Here is an 18,602-nt window from a genome sequence, read left to right as displayed (position 1 = left end):
AATATATAATCATGAGAGTGCTAGCTTTTTAATGATTATTTCAGTGGTTGTACAGAGTTCATAAAGAAAATGTTTAAAAATGGGATAATGTTTATTTAATCACAGTGGGGTTTATTTAATCTCCTTTATGTAAAGGCAGCTGTTTACATATAACTGATTGTGGAAAATAAAAACAATACAGGAAATCAGTGGTAAAGGTCTGGGCTGACATTACATTTTTAATGGGATTATATAAAATTCTTTAGTAATGCTAGAAGACAAAAGAAGAAAAAAACTTCTGCGAAACAAAGAAATTACAACGAGCTGAACTCTCTCAGGTACTGACAGGCTTTGGTGAGACGATCAGCTCGTTGGCTGAGGTAATTCCTGTGTTTACCAGCTTCAGTGTCCTCCTCAAGGAGAAAGTTTAACTTCTCCTTGTCTTGCAGAAGTTGCAGCATTGAGGTTTGCACCTTTTCTCCGAAGTCTTGAAGGACAGAAGACAGGATGATCAGAGGTATCTGATTGGAGAGACGTTTACTTGCTCCCTGCAGATGGGGGGGAAAAAGGGCAAAATACTAATTTGGTAAAAAGAACTGAAAAATGAAGGGTCTACAGATAATTGGTAAAAAAGTGGTACCAAGGTTTTAAAATGTTGGGTTGAGTTACTGTTCAAAACGGAAGCACTGCTATGAAATAAAAAAAATATTTGCAACAAGTCTCTTTTGTGCCTGAAATCTAAAAATTAAGAGTCACAGGGATGCCAGCTGTTGGGTTTTTTTTCCCCTCAGCAAACTAAAGCCAAGGCAGGCTGTTCTCTGCTTAGCTTTGGGACAAGTCATAGGAGGACATTCCTGGCAAACAGAACTTGTGAACAATTTCTGGTATCAAACCTGTGCTACCAATATGTTATGGTATAGGAAATCAAAGAGTGATTTTTCCTGAAGCTGGTAAATTCCTCTCTTGGATGGTGGCATTTAGATGGTATTTCTGATGTGGTTGTCCTTTTAAGTGTAAGGCAGCCTTGGAAGAAGCTTTGGCCTTAAGAGGAAATGTCCTCAGCAGCAGTGAGACCAGACTGTGCCTACATTACATCTATTGATATCTCCCTGAGATAACCCCCTGCCTGACCTGCCCGACTGCCTGGTGGATTTAGGGATGCAAATTGAAACAGGCTGACCCTGAAGAGCTTGTGGGGCTCTTTCCCCATGGACAGGCCCAGGGTTTGGGGGCTCACCTGGTGCTTCTGGGCAGCATGAGGTTCCAAACCTCTCCCAACTCTGGGAAGTTGCTGCTGGGTGAGCACTTTGGCCTGAGTGAATGGCTGCAATTAGGAGGTGCTGCCTTGCTTTCTTTTTGTACTACAACTTGAAAATGGCATTTATAGGTCCTACAGAATGTAGGCAGCCATGGACACTGAAGAGCTTCCATCTCATTCAAACTGCATTTGGCCTTGCATAAGTCAGTCCCATGGAGCTATGATGCAGTGGTATTTGGGTTTTTTTTTTTTGGTTGAAAATGGCTATCAGGGCATTTACAAAAATATTTAACTAGCAGCTAAGATATACAGCAGAGTGTAGCAAGGTGGGATGGGAGAGCTGATACACTGTCTTTGTGTCTTGTTCCCTGAAAGCTAATGGCTTTCTCTTCATCAGCCAGAGCAGCCTGAACACTTAATTGCAGGAATTTGTCACAAACCCTGCTCTTGCAATTCAAAGTGAGCTGCTGCCTACCTTCCTGAATTATAAATATTGAACTTGTTGCTTTCTGAGCGGGTTTCACAACAAAGCAAATCTTAATACTGTGTGTTCTCTCTTCTGTCTTTCTTTAACACAAAGCTTTGTTAAAACAGCCCATTTGTCTTCAGAGACTTCACTTCGAGGGTGCTATCTGCAGTACAGCAGATGCACTCTGATCTCTACAGACAGCTGATATATCTTAATGTGATGCTTTATTATTGCTCCTCCTGCTGCAGTCCTTTAGGACCTGACTGCAAGGCTCTGACAGCACTTTCTGCTGGCATATGCAGTGGCTTGAGGCTGACCTGAGCCAGACTGAGAGGCAGCTAACAAGTGCTTTAGGAGCCAGCTGTCACTCTGACACCTTCAGGCTCTTCCAATCACCATATCCTGCAGCCCTTTCTCCCCAGTGACTGTGCTGATCCAGCCCAGCTTTGTCCCAACACCCTCATCCCTGGTCAGAAGCTCTAAGGAATTTTTCCAGCAGCTGAGCATGTGCCTGAATGAGACACTCAGATACCCTCTGGCTGCTATTCCCTGCACAGTGGTACTATGGCATTCAAGACTGTACTGACTCCAGCAAGGATCTGTTATAGCATTCAGGGGGCAGCAAATCTGCTGCATCAGTCTGGGAACTCACAGAGAAATAGGCATTGGTGTGAGAAAGCATTTCCACGACAACAGAGGGCTCTTCTTTAGGAGGAAGAAACTGCCTGTCTTTCCCCATGGCCATGTTGGGAGCATTTTCTGCCTGAGTTCCATGTAAATCATGAATGTAAAGGTCATCCTGGCAGTACACAATTCTCTCCATTTTAAACTGTGTCCGGATATGTCTTTCAGCCTCTGCTGCTTGCTGCTCTCTAATGTCTTCAATTTTCACCTAGAAAAGAAAGGAACAAGAAGTTCTAAGACATTTGCTTCCCTTGGGAAGGTGCCAGAGCTTAGCAGTGTCCCCAGGGAATGGCAAGGTGGGCAGAGAGTTCAACTGCCCTTGTGCAGCACTATTTAATCCCAGACCATGGGAACCTGGAGTAATAGTTTGGATTTTCCTCTGCTGTGAAAAAGCAGGAAAATGTGGCAGGAAAATTTTGTCTCCTCCTTGCACACGAATGGGATCAGTCGAAACCTGGTGCTTGAAACCCAAGGGAAAATACCTGTTGTCAGCAAACCATCCCTGTCTAATCCCTCCCTGTCTGGTGCTTTTATTGCAGCCATTTGATGCTTCGTGGCTTTTTTGATACTTCCACCTAACAGTCTGTGGGGGCAGCAAAGTTCCCTCAGTCATGCTCAAATTCCCTTAAAATGCTTTCCTAGCACCCCTAAGAAAACACACATCTTTTTTCTTTTGTCCAGTGTCTGCCAGAGCTTCTTCCCTCTTCATTCCTCTCACAGTGTTATACCTAAAGACCCTGCCTGAACGCCTCTGGGTTTGGATGAAATAATTTATTTGCTCACTGTCTGGTTGGCCTGGGAGCTCAGTGGGGTTTTTACCATGCAAGTTAAATAGCAAAACACCTCTTTCATGCACATTTGCCTCTGAGTTTCTTTTTTCAGCCGTAGCCTGTGAGTGGACTCTGTTTCCTGGCTCCTTCTTGTCTCTTCCTCAAAGCCCTTTCTGAGAAAAGGCATTTAAGGACATCCATATCACTGAACTCCACCCCAAAACATGCTAATGCCTGAACTGTGAATGGTCATCATCTCGTTTTTCATAGCTGGATGATTTTTGGCCTGTCTGCTCCTGCTCCTTTGTATCAAAAATGACATTCCTGCACTGGGTAAAATCCTGGTTTGCTTTCAGAGCTCTTTAGCACACTGACAAATCATTGCAGGACTTAAATCTGAAATTAATTATAAACTCTTCAAGGCAGCCACAGCAGGTTTTCTTTGCATTGTGTTGCAAACATCAAGAATGTGAGCAGAACAAATAAAGAATGTATACATTAGACCTTGTCAAAGTTATACAAAATGCACTTTCATTAGTGCCATTATAATCATGCTATTATTTTTAGGGTCTTCTTTATTTTCCTGCAAGAGATTTCCACAAGAAATTACCCATAAGGGTAATGCAATGAGACAGGTAGCATAAGCATGGATGTATTAACAAATGCCATTCTGTCTTTTGACTTTTCTCAGGTTATAGGTAAGTGCCTCACCTTGGCAGCTCTGCTTAGATTGTGAAAATTAGCAAAATTCCTTGTAACGAGTTCCATAAATTTCTCTTCAACCAGAACTAAAGGAAGAACAGAGAGACAAAATAAAGTCAGGTAAGTAAGTGAGGGTTTTAAGCCATTGTTAATATGAGACTTAGCAGACTACTAATTTTCTGTATTCATTCAGAAACAGCTGAGCAGCTGTGCTGGCGCACTCTGCCTTTATGACACAAACAAGAAGGAATTTAGATTTCCAGGTGCAAGAGTGTGACCAGCTACTTCCACTGCACTGTTTCCTTGCTGTGTTATTTATTATATAGCTATTTTCTAACTCCCTTCCAAGAGCCACTGGGAAAAGTATTAACAAGAGCTGGAGACCACATAGAGATTGAAGGCTCTAGGGAAAAAGCAACCCTCAGGTTGAATCAGATTTACTTCCTCTCTCTGAGAGCATCAGCTTCTCCTGGAAACTGAAACTGTCAGTCCCAGAGGTGTCCCCCACACAAAGAGCCATACCCATCACGTTGTTCAGGATCCCAATTGCTGGCTCCTCCAGTTCTCTGATATGTTCTTTTATGATGTCCTCAAAAGTCCTGTAGTTGCTGAAGCCTGGGAACTCTCGGCCACGGTACTGATCTTCGTATTTCCACACTTTACTGGGGACTGTTTTGTTAGCTGTAATGGTGAAATAACACTGCTTTGCAACCAAATCACTCAATTTATTTGTTTCAGATTTGGGAAGGAAGTCTGTTTCTCCTCTTCATATTGTTCTTGAGAGGAACAACTACTGAGATGTTTTTTTGTTAGCACAGAACAGAGCTAACACGTTGCTCAGTGAATGAGCAATCTCACACACTGCACCAAGCATCTGACTGACAGAAATTAGGATGGGGCTCAAAACCACTGGTTCTTCTTGGTATTTTTACCCTCACAGAAGTAGCTGGCCATTGCCAGTCACTTCCAAGTTTAAAAAAACCCCCAAAACAAAACAAATCCCCAAGATCACTAAACACTTTTCCCAAGGGAATCTACTCTTGACTAGCTATTTTTATTTAACATATCACAGTCAATATTTCTTTGCTGATATTACACAAATTTGCTATATTTTAAATTTTTTTTTATTATGAGGTATTACCTACCTAAGCCCAGAACTAAAGTGGAACAAACCTCACGCAGATTCTAAAATATAAATAGCGATAATAAAATAAATACATTATCAGCAATAATAAAAATTATTATATAGATTATTATTTATCATTATTAATTGGTGTTGCTGTTATTTAGAAGAATGGTTCAGAAAATCACCAACAAATTCTGCGCCATGATGTTGATTTTATTGCTGTGAGAAGAGCATCACTTGCCTAACACCACAGCAGATGGATGTTCCTGGCTTTCTATTCTTCATTTTCGTGAAAAATATTTATGGAAGATGCTGTGTCTAGGTTCAAAAGCAATAAATTGGGCTCTCAGGCCAGCTACCAGGCTGGCTGTGGTGCTTACCCCTCGCAGCACACTCCAGGAGAATCACACCCCACATCTGGAACTCCTTGCGGATCTTGGTGAACAGCCTGACTTCATCTCCAAACAGCTGCTCCTCTCCCCGGGTTGTCTGAGAGATGTCTTGGTTAAAGACTTTGATCAGCTGCAGTGAATTGAGCAACAAGCAGGTGATTTAGTGAAGTTTCATTTCTTCAGACTGATTTGTGGGTGTTAAGTAGATCAGCAGTTGTTTGATGTTAAAGCAGGGACATGGGTCTTGAAAAACATCCCTTTCTTACATCTTTTATGCTCTTAGCTCCTGGTTGGTTTGGTTTAGTTTTTGGGTTTTTTTTCCAAAACTCTCACAGCTAGAGGAGGACAAATTTGATTTTTTTTTTTTTTCAAATCCCCTGTAGATTTTTAGAACCATTCACTAAATTCTAATAGGCCAGACTTGTATGAAGTCTGATGAGCTTTCATAAGCACCTCTGCTGCCTGCTGGAGGCTTACTTAGGGAGTAACTCCGTGAGATGAGACACTTTGATGGACTTGCAAACCATATTTTGATATCAGAGATACACTTGGTTTTATGAGGGCTGTAAACAATGGAAACCTTTCAAAATGTGGAGCAGGCAGGAGTATAAGTTTTCCCTCACTGAGATGCTTGATTTTGACCGATCAACCAAGTTGTTTAGTTTTCTTGTCACATAAATACAGGAAAAAAGGATGCTAGAAGGAACCAGGAGCTCCTATGGTCCATTATTTTTGCAGGTGTGGTTTGTCTGTGTTACCCTCAAAGCATTCCAGTGACAGATACCACAACCTTCCCGAGGTTTTCATAATTTCAGGTGTATTTTTTTTCTCCCACAGTTACCTCCTCGCTCTGCTCTGTGGCCAATACTTACATCTGTGAGGAAAATCAGCTTCTCAGGATCTGTTCTGGGTGTGCCTCGACTGTACCTTCGTAGGTGCTGCAATGTTTTATGGAGAGTCTCACGAATTTGGCTCTCCAGAGTTGGCAAAGTTTTCTGGGGAGGAGAGAGCGAAGAAGGACATTGAGATAGGTTGAATATGCCTGGATTTGCAAGGAAAAAAAATTCCCTCTAAGAGTGACCTCCACCTGCACAGGATCTTTGCTGTTTTACAAATCCAAGAGCTGTCTGTGTCCCGTAAGTGACAGTGGGAGAACATAGAAGTGCAAATATGGCCTTTACTGAGGGAGGGCAGGGGCCAGGATCTCCCTGAGGAATCACGTTGGACCTCAGTGCAGGTTGGGCAGAATAGCTTCAATCTGGGCAGAACAGCTTCAATCTAGGCAAAATTTCACCCACAGGGAGCCAAAACCTGTGTCCTCACAGGTTGTGCCAGGGTGGTGGAATGACTGCTCAATGCCTGATAAATTCCTGATGGAACATGGCTGTTCAGTTGCTTATTTTCTGTAAATTTACATTAATAATTTTTTTTTCTCCTTTGAGGCTGAATTTAGAGGTTCCCTATATTTTAGCATCTTCCCTTAATGGAATAAGATATATTTTATTTACATATATATTTATATCAAATAAAACTTTCCAATATGCTTACATTAGGATAGCAATAAAGTAGAACACCTTGATGTTTTGAAGGCATTTTCAGTTAAACAGAAATCACTGTGTTTCAGTAAGCTGCTAGCAGTAAGTTGCCACCCAGGTGATCAACACTCCTCATAAACAAACAGAACTACCCTGACTGCCATTGAAAAAGCAGGGATTGCAAGTCACAAATAGATGAAATAATTTTTTATTGTTGATCTGCAGTTTAAAGGCAAATCTGAGGACAGAGCATGAGTCTTTCCACCTCTGCCTCTCAGTTCAGATTGTTCTCAGATCACTGAGTTGAAGGATTTTTTAACACTATCTGTGCATATAAAGATGAAACCCAACTGCAGTCCAAGGCTGAAGGGTTGAACTTATTTTTCGGTAGTAACTGATCCAAAGAGCTCAGTATGGGACTCTGTTACTTACAATAATGTGTTTTACAAGTTCATTTGTGAGCTTCTCTGCCAGATGGGGGATAGTAGCCTTTCCTTCTTCCATAATCATGCTGCGAAAAAAAGAGCAAAATGTGCGTTTGGATAGTCAGCATGTGCAGGGCAAGGAGGCAGCACTGATGCTCTGCTCTGTTTCACTAATTCTATTACACAATTTGAGTAAAGAAAGGTTTCTGGGCACTGCTGGTGCAGACTGGCAACAGCCCAGGACTCTCTGGGCACTTCTATGCAAGAGTTTTTTGACAGCTACTGGCTAGGGAAAGGGAAACAGAAACAGCAAATTCTAACAGATGAATGTGCTGCTGTGTTATATCTTCATGAGTAAAATTCACTGATTCAAAACCTTTTTCACCTGCCATTCCCTGTATCATGATTGATTTGCTGCTGAGTTACCTGGGCAGCCTGGACCTTCAGCACAGCCTTTCTCATGGTGTTTCATCATGTTTTCCAGTGATCTGAACTACTTCAGTGCCTGACTTGAAGTGCTCAGATCCTTAAATCAAATTCTTTGGGACTATTCTGAACTTCTGAAGTTCATTGCACATCTCCCTTGTATTTTGTGTACCAAAAAAAAAAAAAAAAAAGCCCAACAACAAAAAAACCCAACCCAAAAAACAAACCCCTAAAAGTTTATTTGGTATGTAAAAATCTTCTGGGTTATTGAAACACAACCCTACATGGGCAATGAGAAATAGTGAGTATAATTAATAGCTGTTTGTAACCCCTTAGTCAAATCCCAGCAAATCAACAGGAAGCTTTGAGATGACTTTAACATGTTTTTGATGAGATCTTTTTTGCCAGGAGTACCTGAAATGTTTGTGACTCTCAAAGAAGTGTCTCTCCTGTTGGATTGCAGCAGCCAAGCTCATGCTGTTGTGGATGTCCTGCTGCCCACGGCACTTCACGATCATGTAGCCTTTTTTGAGGGGGATTACCCTGTTCTGCAGAATGTTGATGATGGATTCTTCAGTTCCTCTGTCCACCAGGTCGGGTTTTGTGAGGATTCCTGTGAAGTTAAAAGAGAAAATTAACCACCAAGAAGGAACACTCTGCACTATGTTTCATCAAGCAATTTTTTTTTGTTTTCTCTCTCGTAGAAAGCTCTCAGCTCCTGGGCTTTGCACTGTAAATCTTGCTCTACAGTTGGCCTCCCACCATGCCTTCTGCTTTGCAACCTTTTTTAACAGGCAGCAGTAAAGCTTTTCTACCATTAATTTCAGATTAACTGAGATTTTTAATTTCCAATTATTCATAACATGAATGCCAGCAAGACACCAAACTGAGGGATTCTTGGAGCTACTCAAGAATTGTGACTAGAAATATTTGCAAATACTTTCTTTAGGCTGTTTTCTTTATTTTTTTTCTTTTCTCTCCTTCTAGTAGCTAATTTCACAGATCTGGGGCAGAACACAGAACATCAGACCTCACGGGGAAAAAAAATGATTTACCATCCTTTACAACTTGTAGCTTAAAAATTATCTCACCTAGTGTCCTTTCTCCAGTGGGGTCCACCTCTTGAGCCATTTTCAACGCCTCTGTTGTTGCAATATCCACATTACATGGCACCACTACCAAATTGATTGTCTCTTTGCAGCCAATAATTCTTTTCAGCAGCCTTTTGATCTGCAATTCAATCCAGCAGTGAGGAGGTGCAGTGAAACCAGACACTTGCATGTAGGATGTGACCATTTCTAGCAACAGGAGCCACTGCCTGATGACATTAAATGTCACATATGCTGGAGGATAGCATTGCATGCTGAAGGATGGCATGGAAAGGGATCAGCAGGAGAATGCATCCTCTTTTTCTATGTCAAGATTAATCCAAACTTCTGGCATGGAAGAGACCAGACTAATGTTGTTAAGCCTGCCTTGACACGTAAGTGGAGTTTAATCTTTCAATTATGGAAATATTAAAGATATTTGATATTTAATCACATGTAAGAAAATCAGGTCCTGATGTGTAGATAAACACTTATGGAAAGAAAGCAAGTTAGCTTATACTAATAAATCTCAAATTTGTATCTCTGAAAGGAGGACAAATATCTTTGGCTTATATTTCAGTGGAATATTTGTAGGAAAATTTAAAAAAAGCTAAACCCAAATTTGCACACGACATCTAGTTGACATTTTTCTATGTTTCAATGCCAAACAAAATGAATTTCTCATAATATGTGTTGTTTTGCAGAAGATTCACACTGCTCTATTGTGTTTATTCCACAGTAAATTAATTCTTCTTTTTTTCCCTGGATTTTGGTAAAGATGTCTCTCTTTTCTACTTCCCACCCACCCCAGTTTCTGACAGGCTGCAATTCTATAGACTCCATCTCTGGAGCATGCAGGCAGCTGGGGACAATGGAAATGTTTGGATTTTGTCACATCTGCTGCTTTCTTCTCAATACAATAGAAAGATTGCTATCTAACTGTGAAATTCAATTACTCTCCTCCCAGCAAGTGAAGCCCAGACAATCCAATCTTCTCTCATTTCTATTTGGTGTATCTAGTTTAGTTTGGAATTATTCCTATTTGAAGTTCATATTTGAATGTATTTTAGGGGAAACAACACCCCCAGCTCCTGCACATCACCCTCACAGCAGGCCTTATCCAGCTAGAGTTTTATTTACATCCCCCAGCATTTCTTCTAAAAGCAGCCAGAGGAAGAGCAGAGATCCCCTCCACTTATTCTGTTTGCTTCAAATAATGTCTGCAGGGAGCCCTTAAGGGATGAGACCTGGGCACAGATTGGCACACGAGGCTGAGTTTTACCTGCTCGCCGATGTCTTTAGGCTGGTCCCCCACAGCCACCCTGGCAATCCCAGGAAGATCAATTAGTGTCAGATCTGGGACATCTGGGGACCGAACTTCCAGGGAAATCAACTCTCCACTAATGGCACCTCTGGGACCAGCCACGGCGTCCTGGGCTGGGAAGGGAAAAGAGCAAGGCAATGAATGCAAGCTTCAAATGAAGCATCAAACCAAAAATGAACATAGGGACTTTGAACAGTACCTACTACCACCTGAGGTTGTTTTAGGCTTGGCTTTGTCTTTCAGATTCACCCACACACTTAAATCCATTTATGCAAAAATCTGAGGAAATGATTATGCAGCACAGGGTTGTGTGAAGTCCTGTTGTAATATGAACTGTAATATTTTATGTAATATGTAATTTTTATGGACTCTCATGTATGCAGACAAAGTACATGTAAATAAATCACAATGAAAGGAGTCAGGTAAAATAGTGGTCAGTTGAAAAATGCTTCCTCAATAATAAGAGACTTTGTAGGTATTAATGCTTGGATGCCTTGAAAGAAAAATAGGTGTTGTTCTATATTCTTCACATTTGATAGAGAGATTGAGAGTAAATTGTCCCACATCCTACAAGGCAATAATGCTTGAACTGTGAACACAGAGAAGCAAGGAAACTCCACAGTCATTCTCATGAGGGATTTTCAGCTCTTTAATTACCTTATTTAATTCATACCAATTGCCTAGCCTGTGTTGAGAATATCCAAATAATGCATTGAAAAGCTAATAAAAAATTAGGAAGAATAACAATGTGCAGAGCTGTGCTGGTCAAGGAAGTAAGGACAATCCAAATTGCACATTTAGGGCAAGTGCTGACTTCCCGTTGGGTAAGAACACCGATTTCTCACACAACATGAAATGCCATAAAATAAAGCTGTGACATGGGAAGGGCAGTGACTGAGCCTGTGGTCAGTACCTGGCAGAAGCTCTCTGTCCTCCACTCTGCCTTCTTGCAGTTTTCTCCAAAATCATGAGATTTCTAGCCAGAGACACTTTGAGCACACTCTGGGCTTTTGAATGGATATCAGGAACCATTTAGGTTCAGAAAACCTCCCCAAAGCAGGAAACCAGGAAGACACCACCCGAGCCTTTATTATGGATCTGGATAAAAGGATCATGGCTCTACTGGGTTGTTGAGGATAAGAAAAACCTTACAAAATGAGGGTCTTGTCACCCTTGTAAAATCCTTGCTCCCTCCTGTTATTTTGGCTAACCAGAAAAGCACTCTGGGAATGACTCAGCTGAAATAGAGGTAAAAACCAAGTTATATAACCCTAGAAAACAAGTTCTATAACCAGCATGTGTTCACCTCACCGTTTATGGTGGTTGAAGTATGTTTGTTGTGCTTCACAGGAACGTAAATGGATAAAGGGCTAATAGCTTAAAAAGGCCTGGTTTTTGCAATAAAGTGATTCCTCTTTGCATTATTGCAAAGTTCATTGACAGAGTCCGTGTCATTAATCATTGTTACAGTGGTGACATCCCTGCCTGAGGTGTTGGATTAGATGACCTCTAAGCTCCCTTCCAACCCAGGCCATTCTGCCATCATCATCATGGATCATCTTCACCACCAAAGCACTGGTACAACTCCCTTGAGAGAACTGAGTTTTGCTGACCCACTTCTGCTCTGAGTCCAACTCTTGGTGTTACTCCACAATCACTGTGGAATAATGGATGCTGCTCAGTCTAAAGGATTCAGAGGCTGAGCCAGCCAAATCCACTCACCTTGTCTAATCGCTCTGTCCACCTCAGAGGCGCTCTGGAGCTCCTGGGCAACATTCCTGTAGGAGATTTTCCCTTGCCACGCCTGGCCTTCAGGTAACCTCTTGAGTTTCAGTTCCAAGGGACATCGAGTGACAATACCTGCAGCAGTTCCAAAGGCAGAGGTTGTTGTGCATGAAACACAGCCTGGCAGTGTGTGCTGTACACAGGGCTGCCTAGTGTGTCTCACAAAAACATGGAAATGTTCCAAGAGACGTTGCCAGAGGTGGCTTGTCCAACTTCTTCCTCAGAGCAGGATTGTCACCAGCACTAGATGAGGCCAACCATGGCTCTTTCCAGACATGTCAGGCCCTGCAAACCTCCACAGATGGAGCTTTGCTCCTCTCTGGATGATCTCTCCCAGGGCTGCAACTAAATCCTATGAAAAGCTTTTCCACAACTCCAGCCTGAAAGACTAGATTAAATTGCAAACTCACATGGAAGTTGCAGAATTCATGTGTGTGAAAATACACACACAGAGCTGGAAAGTGGATCTTCTTGAGCTGCAAAATCTTTCAACAATCATCTCTGACTCAAATAATGCTTTAAGTAAAGATCTTTGTACACATAATAATAACAATAATAATAACAATAGTAATAACAATAATGAAAGGTATCTCTACGAAAATGTTTAAAAATCCCAAACCAACCCCAGAAGCAAATTTAAAAATTAGTTTTGCATGTGATATTAATACTCTGTTGCACTGCTGTTTCCTGGGAAATGCAGTCAGCTGATGCTGCCTTTCAGTCTGGGGCAACTACACTACATTTCTCACCCCTGGTCTCCTGAGTACCTGGAACATGTGCCTTGTTGGATTTACCCTGTGGTGCCTCACCAGCACCTCCATTTCTCAGTCATGGAGTTATCTAATTCTAGACAAAAAAAAAAAAAAAGAAAAAGAAAGAAAGAAAGAAAAAATCCCTTCCACCTTATCAAAGTGAAATTCAGGTGAAAACCTGAAAAAGTGAATTCTTACCATTGCCCCTGGGGAGAGCAACACCAGACAAGGCTTCGAGGACAGAACTTTTCCCTGAGCTCTGGTCTCCAATCACTGCAATGGCAGGCAAAGACAGGTCCTTTTCTATTCCCAGAGCTCTCAGGCTGTCGACAAGATCAATGCAGGGTCGGATCTTTTCCTCATATTGGTTGTACAAGATGTGCTCTGCAGCCTGGTAGAGTTAAACTTACAATGAATTTTCCATAATTAAAAAAAAAATTAGATGCATTTTCTACTCATAGCTTTTTTAGTAAATCTTATTACTGGCATCAAGCTGTGTTTCATATCACTGTGCATCCTTGCATCTCCATGTAATAAACAGGTGTCTGTAAATATGAAAGAAACAGTCGAGGTTGGCTCAACAAGCATCCTTAGCAAAAATACCAAGTTTTTAAAGCCATCCTGAGGAGGTAAAGAACACATTACTAAGTGTGCTTTGTTAATATTTTTCCGTAACAGTTTTTTCATAATTGCCATTTTCTTCCACTCATCCACAGATGTATTGTAGCATGTGTATGTAAATGAAGACTGATCCCAGAAATCACAGAATTTAGTAAAGAACAGATTATTAGATCTTTCGTTTGCAGATTTACTTTGTGCACAGACACAAAAGTATTCTGCTGTGACATTCTTAACAGGTGGCTGAAATCTTTTAGATCATCATGGCTCTTCTTTTCTGCCTCATTTTAGGCTCACATAAGGCATGAATATGAGTGGGTTGTTTTAAATGACTGATTATTGTCATTTTCTGGGTTTGATGTATGTCCAGATATTAACAGAGTCTCTTCATTTATGTGAAAACAAATCAAACTATTCCTAGTGTTTGGCAAAACTGGTCCATCTGCTGTCAAACATGCTCAGCCAAAGTATATAAAGATCAGCTTGGTCTCTTCTCCCTCCATGTTCCTCTCTCCATGTTCCAGTCTGACTGCTGCATTTAGAAATACAATTTTGAGAATATCACTATGTTTCAGACATAGTGGGAGAGGCACATTCAAACCTGTTTGAGAAGAAAAGTTGAAGTTTCTCTCCATCACTTTTATCCAAGAAAGATACTTCTAAAAGCATGTCTATGGATCAGAGGTATTAAACAAAGATTTCTTGGTCCAAGAAGGTATTAAACAAAGATTTCTTGGTCCAAGATGAGGAAAGCAGCACACATGCCTGGAGACAGGCATTTTAAACCCTTTTTAGTAACCCCTGCCCACTCTTTTCATTACAATAGCTAGTAAATTCTCAAAAAACTTAAATAACTCTGTCACAGACTTAAAACCAACCTGTGTTCAGTGTAAAATATCCAAGCAGGTTATTATTAACCTTTCTTTGCATTTCTGTTGAAGGTTGAAAAGCCTCAAGTAAAAAATATCTCAACTTTTATGATTTCTGTTCAACATGGGTTGTTGGGGATGAAACAGACACAGGTCACACATTAAATTGGCTTCTAGGCTGCATCTATTTTTTTTTTAGAGCTGCATTGTTAATGTCTGCAAATTAATTGCAGGTACCTCTCTGTCTAGTTACACAAATAACTGCTTGGCCCTGATCCCAAAACTCCTCCTTAGACCTAACAAGTGCAGATTGCCCAAAGAGACAAAGGAATTCATTTTGAGGCACAAAGTGAAACCACAGAGTAAGACTGGGCAGGATCTGTTCTCTCTTCTTGCCTTACCTTGTCCTCTTCTCTGGAAAACTCTTTCTCCAAGTCCTTCTGCTCATGGTTAGTTCTTCTCTCAAACATGTTCTCTGACATCACAGCAGCTTCGTCTGGTTCTGGTGGGAGAGGCACTGAAGCAGCTTCTGGAATTGTTTTGAAGAAAGGAAAAGCAAGCCCTTCTTTCTTTGGGGCATTTTTGGTTCCTTCAGAAGGACGCTTGAATGCTGCATTCTTTTTATCCATGGCCTGCTGATTTGCTGGGCTTCAGTAGGTTGTCTGGAGCTACTTCACTAACCAGTGACCACTGCCTGCTCCAACCACTCTGAGGTGCAGCTTCTGAAATCAAACATGGGGCAGTGAGTGAGTGACTGCACCTTGCAACAGTGATCAGAGCAGAGAAAATCAAACTCCACTTTTATTTCCTGATCCAAACCCTCGGTAGGTACCGAGTGCCACAGCTCTTTTCCAACAGCTAAAATTGGTGTCCAGAGGATAGGCTTGAAATACTTCTCCCTATCTTATGCTTTCATTTTTTGTATTAAAAAAAAAAGAAAATGCCACAGAAAAAGCAGTATTTGCTTTTTGGGGAAAAAAAAAGTTACATCAGTTTTTGCAAAAAGCCAATTTTCCTCGATGAAATATTTTGTTCAGTGGTGTTTGGAGAAGCTCAGTCAGTATCAGGGCAGGATTGGAGGGAGTGAATCCTTAACTTCCTGAGGTCAGGAGTGTGGGGAGCTGGTGGGACCACCAAGCCATAGTCTGCTAAGTGACCATGTCACTTCTTTTGTGGAAGAAAGGCTTGTTAGAGGCAAGTCTGACACCTGTTTTAGAAGCTCTGTATCTTTAAGCTCCTCTGTAGCTTAAAATCCTCTACCAAAAGCAGACTTTGCTTGATATGATGTTAGAGAAAGGAGAACTAGGAGGTTTTTTATTTCCTTGTTCACCATTTCTTTATGCAAAAGGTTTTTTTTCTATAGGTGGCTGAGGAAATTAGAGGCTTTTGATGTAACGTTTTCCAGGAAAGGTGATTTCCAGAGAGAGTGATTTAAGGAAAAACACTCAAGAATAGTTTTCAAAGCTAGAGTTTTTTAGCTTCCCTCTGCCAAAACCAAGATCTGTTTAACTCAAACACTTCAGAAAGTGAATTAGGAGAAATACAACTTTGCTTGAAATAACTTCCCATTCTGTTAATTGGTTTTTTGTTTAATTATGTTTACAGGGTTTCTAATTTAAACAAAATAGGATGATCAGACACAGTGTAAGTCGTACTTTTGACGTGTAAAACAAGTTTAGAAAAAACACCACACACTGTAGCAGAGCAGCTGAGAGAAGGTTCTGGGCAAGACATGAGAAATTGGACACAGTGACTGTGTGGGCAATTGTAATTAGATTTACTGCTAGTACACTATGTAAATATTGCCAGTGCAGGGTCAAAATAACAACCCTCTTGTGGCTAGCACAGGTCTTTCCCATGAGAACATTCTCCTGTGTTTTATAAACAAAGATAAAGTTTGGATGTTATTAAAACAGTGTCTCGAGATTTGGACAGTTCAAATCAGGCCTAGGGGGAGGTTTCTGACTGACCAATCTGGGTGACCTCTGAAAAGTCTATATATGTTGGATTCAAAATAATAAAGTGCTTTTTCTATGCCACACTGAGAATCCAGGATCTCTTCTCTGCTAGCAGCTCAACAGCGACACCCTCTCATCTTTTAAAATGGAATACAATCAAGTCATGGTCCTTCCTGTTGAGTCACAAGTGAGATCCCTTTCTTCCAAAACTTCTCAGAGCAGTCTAGGTGTAACTTGCTCCACTTAGTCCCAGATTTGGTTAACGGTCTGTGTCTGAAGAGTTACAATATGAGCAGATTCATGTGGAAATGTACAGATTTATAGTCTTCGACCCTGCAGAATTCACCATTACAAAGCAGCAAAGCACTCTGGGGCTACTTTAGGATTTTATGAGTGTATTTGGCTGGATCTTGGGTTATTTACCCACCAGTCCAAAAGTGTTGGAGTTGTGGGCATCCCTGGTGGAAGCAGTGGTGGTGGGGAGGGAAAGGGGATGGGTAGGGGGGGAAATCAACCCAGAAACTCCCTGCAACTCTTGACACCAATCTGCCCTGTTGGCCCACTCTCCAGCAGCATTTTATATCCTTTTTGTGGCCAATGTGCACCAAAGTCAATCCCAAACATCTCAGATCCCCGTCTCTGCAGTGAATTAATTATGCAAACACCCAGACATCCTGCAGTATCCCCCTGGTGTGTTTAGTTAGGACAAACCCCATGGCCATCACCGAGGTGGGAGTGCTAAGGATGCCTGAGGAGACCCAAGTTTTTGGGTCTCCTAGTGTTTGTGGCTCTTACAGCCATGGAGATGGGGTGCAGAGCACACACAGGCTGCACACACACAACACCCCCTAACACCACCACCTGCACTCAGCAGCAGAATAAATAAAGGTGTGGATTCCTAGGGCTTTGCCTCTGGTCTCCCCCTGGGACCTGGAAAGGGTGGGTAGGCTGTGGAACCATTCTGTGCCACACAGACATAGTGATTTCTTTGTGTACTGAGCTGTGACAACATGGGATGGAAGAAAGGTGGAGAGGAAAACAAAGGAGCTGCAAATTTAAAGAGCCTTTCTACAATGGGTGAGAATCCACCTGTGAAACATGACACTCGGGTGACGTGATGATACTGAAAGTCTGCCAACAATGTCCTCTCACCAGAGCTGCCCCTGCCTCCTTTGCCAGGACAATACTGATTTCCTTGAGCTTTACCTTCACAATTTGCCTGCCTGTGTGTGGCAAACCTCTCCCAGCACAGCACAAAGCACTCTGCTGCACACCCACATCTGCACAAACACCAACCTGCTGATGGTTCTGAAGAGGAGCTGTGTTTTATTTTAATGACCCTTTAGCTGTGCATCGGTAGAAGATGAGAAACCCCTACCAAAAAAATCCCCTCTTAAACCCAAGGTGCAGTGCTGAACTCACACAGCTCTTGGATTTCTTCCCTTTCTGTCCAGCCAAAGTAGCACATGGACTTCTGGCTGACATACCCTGTGATTTCAGGATATTTGGGTAGACATCAGTCTCTGTGTTGTATTTTTATTAACTCTAGCTGTCTTCTCATAAAGAAAATGAAGCAATGCAAAGCTTATGATCCCACTCATAAATATTGCTGGCTAGAGCATCTTGCTGAACACTGCCTTTGAAAAAAAATTAAATGCCATGTCTCAGGTGTCCCCTATTAAAGAGGAAATAATACTAACACCTTTTCTCTTTTTCCACCCCAGAAAGCAAAAAAATCCTGCTCCTGGCAACCCTGTTTAATCACTCCTTCCTTGGATACCTTGTGCAGCCATGGCACATTAAAAAGAATGAAGACAACAGTAAAAAATTGCATTACTGTTTTTAGAAGTAGGAAAAGAGAAACTTACCCTTGTAAGTGTCCTGTAGCAAGGAGAAGCAGTGACTTTTTGGAACTTCTTCAGATGCTTTTTAACTGATAGGCTCCACCTACCCAACCTGATAAGAAACAGCAGAAACGAAACTAATCCTCACAGGCAAAATATTTGGCTTCTGTGGAAATGAGCAGGCTGTTTCAAAGGACGGAGCTGCCTCGAGTGGGCACCACTTGCTTCCCTTGCACCTGGCTCAGTTAAGGGCATGGTTATCTTAACACATGAATTGTGTCCTCAGTGAAGTGGAGATCTCACAGCTGGAAGTTCAGAGAGCCACAGAATCCTCAGATGGTTTTGGGTTGGAAAGGACATAAATCCCATCCAGACCCACCCTCTGCCATGGGCAGGGACACCTTGCACTATCCCAGGTTACTCCAAGCCCCCTCCAACCTGGCCTGGAACATTTCCAGGGATCCAGGGGCAGCCACAGCTTCTCTGGGTAACCTGTGCCAGCACCTCCCCACCCTCACAGGGAAGAATTTCTTCCTAATATCCAACCTAAACCTACTTTCTTTCAATTTGAAGCCATTTCCCCTTGTCCTATTACTAC

General features: G+C 41.8%; 1 protein-coding gene across 1 annotated transcript; it reads right to left on the bottom strand.

Moving 5' to 3' along the window:
- Positions 1-4: 4 nt before the first annotated feature.
- Positions 5-18,179, bottom strand: LOC146444088 (interferon-induced GTP-binding protein Mx-like). The gene is made up of 14 exons (XM_085042205.1): positions 18,029-18,179; positions 14,604-14,924; positions 12,914-13,106; positions 11,901-12,038; positions 10,137-10,291; positions 8,858-8,996; positions 8,181-8,379; positions 7,348-7,426; positions 6,253-6,375; positions 5,369-5,510; positions 4,385-4,543; positions 3,872-3,948; positions 2,359-2,598; positions 5-527 (listed from the first exon to the last, which is right to left on the bottom strand). The coding sequence occupies exons 2-14, from the start codon at positions 14,829-14,831 to the stop codon at positions 294-296; spliced, it is 2,106 nt and encodes a 701-aa protein (XP_084898331.1). The 5' UTR covers positions 14,832-14,924; positions 18,029-18,179; the 3' UTR covers positions 5-293.
- Positions 18,180-18,602: the final 423 nt, after the last annotated feature.

Source organism: Lichenostomus cassidix, chromosome 1, assembly GCF_008360975.1.
Source record: "Lichenostomus cassidix isolate B80296 chromosome 1, HeHo_3.0, whole genome shotgun sequence".
Taxonomy (NCBI): domain Eukaryota; kingdom Metazoa; phylum Chordata; class Aves; order Passeriformes; family Meliphagidae; genus Lichenostomus; species Lichenostomus cassidix.
This window is presented reverse-complemented; position numbering and strand designations above follow the sequence as displayed.